This window comes from Phoenix dactylifera, chromosome 13 (genome assembly GCF_009389715.1).
Source record: "Phoenix dactylifera cultivar Barhee BC4 chromosome 13, palm_55x_up_171113_PBpolish2nd_filt_p, whole genome shotgun sequence".
Taxonomy (NCBI): Eukaryota; Viridiplantae; Streptophyta; class Magnoliopsida; order Arecales; family Arecaceae; genus Phoenix; species Phoenix dactylifera.
This window is the reverse complement of record NC_052404.1, coordinates 8,588,480-8,597,420: the sequence shown is the minus strand read 5'-3', so window position 1 is coordinate 8,597,420 and position 8,941 is coordinate 8,588,480. Positions and strand designations below refer to the sequence as shown.

The 8,941-nt window shown below is 40.3% G+C and overlaps 1 protein-coding gene across 1 annotated transcript; it reads right to left on the bottom strand.

The window, feature by feature from the left end:
* Positions 1-635: 635 nt before the first annotated feature.
* Positions 636-2,153, bottom strand: LOC103722174 (pathogenesis-related genes transcriptional activator PTI6-like). The gene has a single exon (XM_008812628.4). The coding sequence runs from the start codon at positions 1,785-1,787 to the stop codon at positions 1,014-1,016; it is 774 nt and encodes a 257-aa protein (XP_008810850.1). The 5' UTR covers positions 1,788-2,153; the 3' UTR covers positions 636-1,013.
* Between the last annotated feature and the right edge of the window lie 6,788 nt (positions 2,154-8,941).

The window sequence follows — 8,941 nt, the reverse complement described above, 5'->3', positions numbered from 1 at the left end:
CATTTTTCTTTATGTTTTCTAAGTATTACTTAACAGATACAAGCTCGAATTGCGGTGATGGTGCCAGGACGATTGCCTCACTCGTGCAGGGAAAGTTGGGTGCCGCCTAAACCCACGTTACTCTCTCGGTGGAGATCTATTGGCACATGTGGGTCGGAGAAGCGATTGGTGCGAACCGATCCGTGTCGCCCACTGGCGTTATCGTGAGCAGTGGGCTCCACAGAATCTCAAATCAAGCGGGAGCTGAGGTATCCTATTCCACACGTGATTAAATCATCTTAGATCGAGGACCATCGGATGTGGGATGGACCCCCGGATCGTGCCTCCAACTAGGCCACGTCCCCATCGACCCCCGCTTTCGCTAGAAACCGCCATCGACGTTCGGAAAATCTACGAAATTGCCCTCACCCGGTAGTCCACTGGAGTAGCCTATACGATGTACCATGTATCCGTAGCTTATTTAATTAAACTACCAACTGAGTTAATAGCTGCCAACTGAGTTAATAAAAAGAAGAAGGAGGAGAAGAAAGAAAGAAAGAAGAAGATAATAGCTGCCAACTGAGTTAAGAAAATTTTGGTCAGGCGAGAGAGTGCAAGACTCCTTCATCACCATCACTCTTATCACACGGCAGAGATCGTGCAACGTGATCATTTCACAATTTTTATTGCTATTAGAGTACAATTGTCTTAAATTTTTTTTTTAGAAAAGAAGGGAGAGATCTCCGGCTTTTCCACGCGGGAGAGGCGTGGCATTTAAGGAACGGTATCCTTCCCCCCGACGTCCGCGTGTCCCACACACACAAAAAGAATGTGTTAATTTAACCATTTTTATAACTAAAATAAAATAATATGAATAAATAGCCAGGAAACTATCGCCACTCCACTAACAAAAACTCGCCGTTACACACTCAACAGGGGAAAATTGCTAATAGGAAAAGACGATACTACCCATGGAGGATGCACGCTGGCACCTGAGTGTGATTAGGGTATTTTCGTCCTCGTATTTGGAAGTACTAGAAGGTAACGATTTCGAGCGAGAAATCGTCGGCGTCGAAGTCGCCGAACTCATCCGCTTCCCAGTACTGCCGCTTGGGTAAGTAGAAGTCCGTCCAACACAACGGCGGCTCCACACTGAAGCCGAAGGCGTCCACGTCGCCGTAGCCGAGAAAGTCGAACGGCCTCTGGTCTCCGCCTAGACGGAGGACGGACGTCGGGGAGGGGAAGGGGTAGGAGGAATCGTCGCTCTTGCCGGAGGAGTCGTTGGTGACGGCGACCGCCGGTTCGGTGGGGAAGTTCGTGACGGCGTTGGCTCCTTTTAACTTGACGGCGGCGCTGTCATACACGGCGGCCGCTTCCTCGGCCGTGTCGAAGGTCCCGAGCCACACCCGCTTCCGCCGAGTCGGGTCGCGGATCTCCGCCGCCCAGCGGCCCCATGGCCGTCTCCGGACGCCGCGGAACCTCTTCCGATCGTTCGCCTCCGGCCCCCTCGCCGGCCGCTTCGGCAGCGGTACCTGGCGAGCCGTGGGGACCACCTCGATCCCTATCTCGTGCACGTGCCGCTTCACCCGCCGCCGGGCTATTCCGCCGGCTTCCTCGTCGCTCGACGAGGAATCTGTAGCATCCGCGTCGGTGAAGGAGATCCGGACGACCTTCCGCAGGCAGCGCCCCTCCGCCCCATGTCTTTTCAGATCTCCAGCAAGTTTGTTGCCGGAAACCGTCTTCCTGGTCGTGGTCACGTGCTCGGAGAACTTCTCCGGCTTGCCGGAGATACTTGGCCTGCGGCTCATCGCACGGAGCCACAGATCAAACTATAGGATTCGATTCGCGGTTTCATCAAAAGAATTCTCAAAACGATTTCAAGAACCCCGAGTTGAGAACAGCTCAAGGATCAAAAATTTCAAAAAAAATACAGTAAAAATCACTAGAGAGGCATCTCTTAATTATTCCCACCTCAAAGATCCAGAAAATCCCCAAGATTAACGGAAAAAAAAAGAAGCTTCGATCACTCTTTTTCTTTGGAGAACACACTAGTTTTCGATTAAGAGACACAGACCTAGAAGAGTTCCAACCGGATCTCGGGCGAGAGAGAGAGCGCGCGACGAGGGGAGCAGAGAAGTGGACAAATAAAGGAAAAGGTTGAAGGTGGGGGAGTGGCGAGGTACTGCGACCTTATCATCTACTCAATTCCCGAAATGCCCCCTTTCCACTAATTGTAGTCTCAGAATGGGACTCATGGTTTCAACGGCTCTGATCGTACATCCCAGATCTGTATTACGGAAACGAGCGTAACCTCAGGAATGCCGTTCTCATCTCCTGTGGAGCCCACCAACGTTGTTTGCCGGACTAACCAATCAAAACTTACAACGTAATAAGAGAACGGTGTAACTGCTTCGGGAGGAGCAACCCCGTGGAAGGGCATTTTGGTAATTTCAGGAGCGACAGGCGTCATCAGTTCGGCACGAGGAAGGACCAGCCGCCGCTGTCGGGTCCACCGGCGTGCTGCCATGGTCTCCATCTCGGTTCGAGGCTCCGGTCTAGCCCGCCGAAACCGTCTGATCTCATGGTACATCTCGAGCCCACTAATCTAAAAGCTGGACCAGTGACTCGTTTGAACCGTTTAATTAATAAAAAATTCCAATTTTCTATTACTATTACGATTCGTTTAGTGCGGCGCTGTGCATTTGATGCGACGCGTATCTCTATCAATGATCATCAATGATTATAGGCCGTCTGATTCATGGAACCCTGGTAGTGGAACGAAATACAACAATTAGAAGAGGTAATTTCGTCTTTTGGTTTGATGCCACGTCAGCACTTATGTAGGCTTGTCGTTGCGGGCAAGATGTTAGGCATAGGATTATGCCACGTAGAAGAGCTGCGACTTCTGGCCGTTGGATTTTCACGTGCGCGTTTCGGAAAGAGACGTGGCACGACAAATCCGACCCAGCACGAAAGAAGATAGCGAGGGGCGAACGGTTCAACCGCTTCCGCTTGGTTTTGGTTTTGTCAACAAGCCTGAGACAATTGTGCATCCAAATGGAATCATCAAAGTAATCTTAAATCATTAATAATTCTTATCTTGAGTAATTTAATCTTTGATCATCGTGTTTAATACACCATGTTTCAACAATTAAAGATTTCTTGAGTAACCTGTAATCATTGGCCATAAATACCAAAACTATCATTAATATATTCCATAAAAATATATTTATTAATTTATTAATAATATAAATATATTATAGTATAATATATATCATAAATATAATATATATATATATATATATATAATATCTCTCTCTCTCTCTCTCTCTCTCACACACACACACATATATATATATATATAAATAATTGATATAATATATTATTAGCATGTTGATATATCAATTTTTTTCTGAATTGAAGGAATTTTTATTCTCAAATTTCAGGCCTAGATCACTCTTCTAGAATGCTCTTGGATCCCGACCTCAAGGACTTGTATTCCATCACTGGGTTTGATGGTGATTTGAGTGGAGGCAATTTGACATCGGTGCTATGTAGAATTACCATGATGCAACCAAATATCATTCTTGATCTTGGAAAAATTATTCTATACCAAATGCTCTCAGAAACGTTGAGGAGAATCATATTTTTCTACGACAGTTTGAAATTTTTGCAACTTTCAGCACCAGAGGTCTCTTAATATGTAACATTAGAAAAATGCAGTCATATGAGCTCAATGGAAAACGATTTTAAGTAGGCAAGTTGCAAGGATATCGATATATGATACGCAATAATAAATCTTATTTGATTAACTTCCTGGCTTTACAAATCCTTAAGTAAACTCTGAGAACATAGAAGTGCAACTGAAATTTTTTGAGTGAGCCATCCTAGTATGTTAAAAAGGGTTTTTGAGTTTGTTTACTTTACGGTAATTCTCCTGCGTTGGTGCCAAATGTGAAAACGAAAGCAATGCCATATGATTTCCTTCCCTTGAAAAAAAATTAATGCTTGTATAGAGACAACCTCTATGAAATTTCCATACAAGAGCATGATCCACCACGCGCCTTGCACTGTATGAGTATATATATAAACAGCCAGATGGATATCCCTTTACTTGCACTTAGTATCCCAATTTCTTAAGCAGTAGCTATTGACTTGCTGCCTCCGTGGCTTTTTTTTTTTTTTTTTTTTTGGCTAAAATGGTTGATTCATACAATTTTAGTATGAAAATATTCAAAAAAAAAAATATCATAGAGCGCTATAGGCAGCTCCCTCTTTCCAATCCACAGGACACCTCCGAATGATTGGCCATATACAAGACCACCTACTTCGTTGCTCCGTTAGCCTCTCTATAAATATACATGGCCTGGAATGCCATGCCTCCACTAACCATAGTTCAGATGTCTTGAAGCAAAGGATGACACCCACCCACACTGTCGATGCCTTTCTGAATCCAACCGATCACCGTAGCCGAATCACTCTCCAGCATGATTGCTCGAGCCCGCAACACGCGTCGAGCATGGCCCCGCCCCGCCCTACCTTTGTGGTATTTTGCATAAGCACTCCAAACACTAGAGATCACCCTTCCATCAAAATCTTAGCGAGGCTATGGTAGCTCAAAAAATACTCAAAAAGAAGTCCCTTATGGGAGACAAGTTACAAGGCCAATTCAAAAAGGTGCAACGTAGAATGGCGTTTTTGATCTCTGCTTTCTTATGTCTTCTCTTTAATTTTAATTTTAGTTCTACTTTTTCGTAAATGATAGAAACGAAAAGGTATATATATATACACACACACACGAGGATCGCGCATGGCATTTTTTGTGCTTGTGTCCTCATGCATGGATGCATTTTTTTTGTTTGTGTTTTTACTTTTAATTTAAGTTCTTTAATACATGAGAGAAGCGTGATCACTCTCACTTTTTCATAATCTTTTCGCCACATCATTTGTTTTTTTTATTTATATAACGTCCAATCATTGGTGATGATCTCATTGGCACGTAAATCTCTCAATATTAGTAGACTTGGGGCCTAAGTAATAGTACAAGCATGTGTGTCACCAAGTACAACAACCTTGGGCCTCAAGCAACAAAGGAGCAAGAAATCTATTTTATAACGTATCCATTTATTCTACTGGAAGTTGCATTGCGCCCATGAGATCAGATAGGTGAATGACGAGCCAGCGACAGAATTTGATAGATACGCGTTAACGTCAAAGAGCCATGACAAAATGTCGGTGTGGAATACAGCTAACACACAGTACCAGATCATTGTCCCTATTTTTTATACTCTATTACATACTTAGCTTCATCAAATTTTCACCTTAGTCACTTGATCCTACAGGGCCTGCATCTTTCTTTTTTTTTTTTTTTTTGGTGCAAAATAGGAGGGGAGGGGGAGGGACCAGCCCACCCGCGTAGCAGCTCCCACTGGGCCCCCCTTCCATCAGGGAATGTTCGATACAGGTCGCAGGTTTCGCGTGCCTTCTCCGACCCGTGGGCTCACCGCCACACGTGTGGGTACGTCACCCTAGCGTCACCTTGGTACAAGTGGAAGGAAAGCATAATCGCCCCTAATTTAATCGACGTCCGTTGCGTTTCGAACCCGGGCAACTTGGACGGAATTATCATCCCCTTACCACTAGACTACCACGCCTGCATCTTTTGGCCATCACATCATTTATTTTGGAGACAAATAATTTTTATTCATTTCCACAATATAATAAGATATCGTTAATATACATATCATATTATGCAATGAATGATGTGGGTGCGAAAATCGCCTTATAAAATTTTTTGGACCATATGATGATATTCGAACCCTAGACCACCTCCACAGGTAGAAGAGCACCAAACTGGTAGGCTTTGATCGATGATATGCAAAAATATTTAATGAACAACTGTGGTTTTCTTTTACCAAAAGAAAAAGAGTGAGGTTTTCTGTACTCATCAAATATATATAATGCTGTCAAGTGACAAGTGTACAGTCCAATATTCGGACTGGGTCGGAGCTCTTTTTTCCTTGCACGCGAGCATTTAACCTAAAATGTTGGGAGTTCAGAAGCAAGTCACATGTACGAGCATTCAGATGTGTAATCGACCGCTCATCTAAATCAAATGATTGAGCGTCCAAAAAGTCTTCCGGATAAACAATTTCACGTGATGATGAAGGCAAAGCTTCCCACTTCCCCTATTTCAGAAGCGTCCGATGGAGGTGACGCATTCGATGATGCTGCTTCCTTCTTTCTTTTTCTTTTGGTAAAAAAATTTGCCCGCTCAAAACAAATCATGAGTAAAACACTATTCCACGTCGTTCCCAAACCGTGGCGAGAAAGTATTGAAAAATAATGTGTTAAAATAAGATTTATTTATATATTTTATATTTTCTTATATTTTTTCAGTGCTATATATATATTTTTTTAATAGATGAGCACAACATGTAAAATTTTTAATAATAAAATTAAAGAGTGTAAAAATATAATACGAACTCAGGATCTCTGCTTTGGTACTATATTAAAATCATCATTTATCCCAAAAACTTAAGTAGATAGATAAGATAAATTTATTTATATATTCTATATTTTTTTACACAGTGATTCTAAGTATTTTATTAAAATGTTGTAGATGCATTCATGCATGCATCTTTCAACGTGCGTTCACGGATGCATGCATGTATGTGTTTTGCAACATAGTCTAAAACAATGTAGGCACATTCATCACAAGCTCGCGCATACATATATGTATGTATATAAGTATTTTGCAATCTTTCATCTTGCATGCAAACTGAATACAAAACCTAAGTCATGAAAATTGTTGGCAAGGAAGGCCGGTCTGTTTGTACCTTCTTCACTTTTCATGGAAGGCGAGATTTTGTTTAAAGAAGACGCGAGAGCTTCCGCTTGAAGCAGAAGCAACCGCGTCTGTTGGGCCCAAATGGAGGTGCATGTTGCAATCTGGGTAATAAGTGGCAACCAGGTAATGTTCCTTGCTAAATGCTCTTTTAAAACTCTTCCGTCATCAAAGTTTCAGGCATGATCTTTGGTGGCCATTGCAATGTTTCTTTTTGATGTAATAGATGAGGAATTTAGAAAAAGTTTGATAGTTGGTGCGTGTAACAAATTAAATTTGATTAGCTTAAAAAATGTAAATCTGGATTGTGAGATTAGCATGGACATTGAGATTCATTGCTTATTCGTTAAAATTCTATTTCTAGGTTTATTATACAAGAATATTTATCCTTTAGAGATTTTTTGCATGAATATCCTCCTAAATATTGATTTGCATGTATATCCTCCTAAAACACTTGTTTTGTTGTTTTACCTTTTTTTTATCCCTATTTTTGCATGTACCCACACCATTTAATGCCATTAAAAAATTAACGATTTCAAATTAAAATAAATAAAATATTCTTAATAGGTAGATGTGCAAAAGAAAATATTTATAAAGCGATCGTGATGGAGGACAAAAAAATAATTTTGAAATTTTATTTTATTTTAATTAAAATAAATATGATTCATATTAATGGTGTCAGAAGAATAGGAGTATTTGTATAAAATAAAAAATAAGAGAGTGAAAGTTGTCCTTCTTGGTAAAAAGTGAAAGAGAGTTTTTTTTGTATGATTCAATTTTTTAATTATATTTTTTTTCTCCTAATTAGTTTTCTTCCAACATCTTTTTTCTATTTTTTGTTTGGTATTTGTTCTATATTTTGGGTCAGCACAATCGATCTACTCCATGTAGCATGTTGTAGGCATTCGTTGACAATGAAAATTTTCATATATATAATTATGAACATTCTGTTAATCACTTTAGTTGAAGTTTTATATTAATTCAATCAAAAATATTGTTTAATACATCTGAGGGCACGTGAAACCTATGTATCACATTTCTTTTACTAAGAAATACATACATGCAAGGCTCAGGTCATGTTGCATCTATAGTGTGTTGTAGTTTGAATGCAAATATTTGTGAATTCGAACCAAGTGCATCGTAAGATTAACTATGTTCTCTTAGAGTTATCTAACAAACAATGAAGGGTCAAATCAATTCAACAAAGTCTGTATGAGCGTGTTTAGTTGGTTGTTTATCCATTTGGATTAGTAGGTTCCAAATCCAGGTGTCACAAATGCACATTTGTGGTTTATACTTCATCTTAAGGAGATCAAGAACAATGCCACCAATAAGACTATGCTTATTTGCTCATCAACGGGAAAGCATCAAAACAAATACACAACATTGTCCCATTTAACGAAAGAACTTCAATAGCAACAAAATAAGGAGTTTATGCAGCATGACTATTTAGTATATAGAAAAAGCTCATTCGAAAAGCTCTAAAATGAAGCTTCTTTCAAAAAGCTGTATTCAGCTTTCTGAAAAAGCTAAAATAGTTTTTCGAAAATTCTATCAAACATCTCTATTTTATATAAAAGTACTTTTGAAGGGCTATAAAGTGCTTTTTGGCTCTCCAAAACTCCTGTAAATGAGGCCAAAACACTTTTACAACGATATCGGCAACTTTAAACTCATCCTTTGGAATACTTTTCTGTGTCCAGCTACAAGCCGTGGTCTCACGCTTTGCCCTATCGGTCTTATACATTTTAGCAGCAATCATTGGCGCGAGAGGGTCATCTAGATTTGGGTCTCAGTAAACATTTATGTACCATATTGAGATCAAAATTTTAGGACGCACTGTGACCCTTTTGCATCTTTACTAAGGTTCTAAGCTCAGTCTCATTCCATTCAACAACAACAACAAAAAAAAAAAAAAAAAACCAACCAACGACACCATGATCTAGAAGAAAACAAAAACAAAAAAAAATGCCATCACAAACACTTCAATAATGAATAATCTGATTATTTATATATATTTTGAGAAGTCATCCATCTACTTAAAAGATCCATAAATATGATATCCTTAGTATCACTTAGAGGCAGGATTTGTCATCCACGGAGTGTTGTGATCAT

Coding starts and splice junctions, on each gene's coding strand:
- LOC103722174 (XM_008812628.4), bottom strand. CDS start 1,787: ATGAGCCGCAGGCCAAGTATCTCCGGCAAGCCGGAGAAGTTCTCCGAG.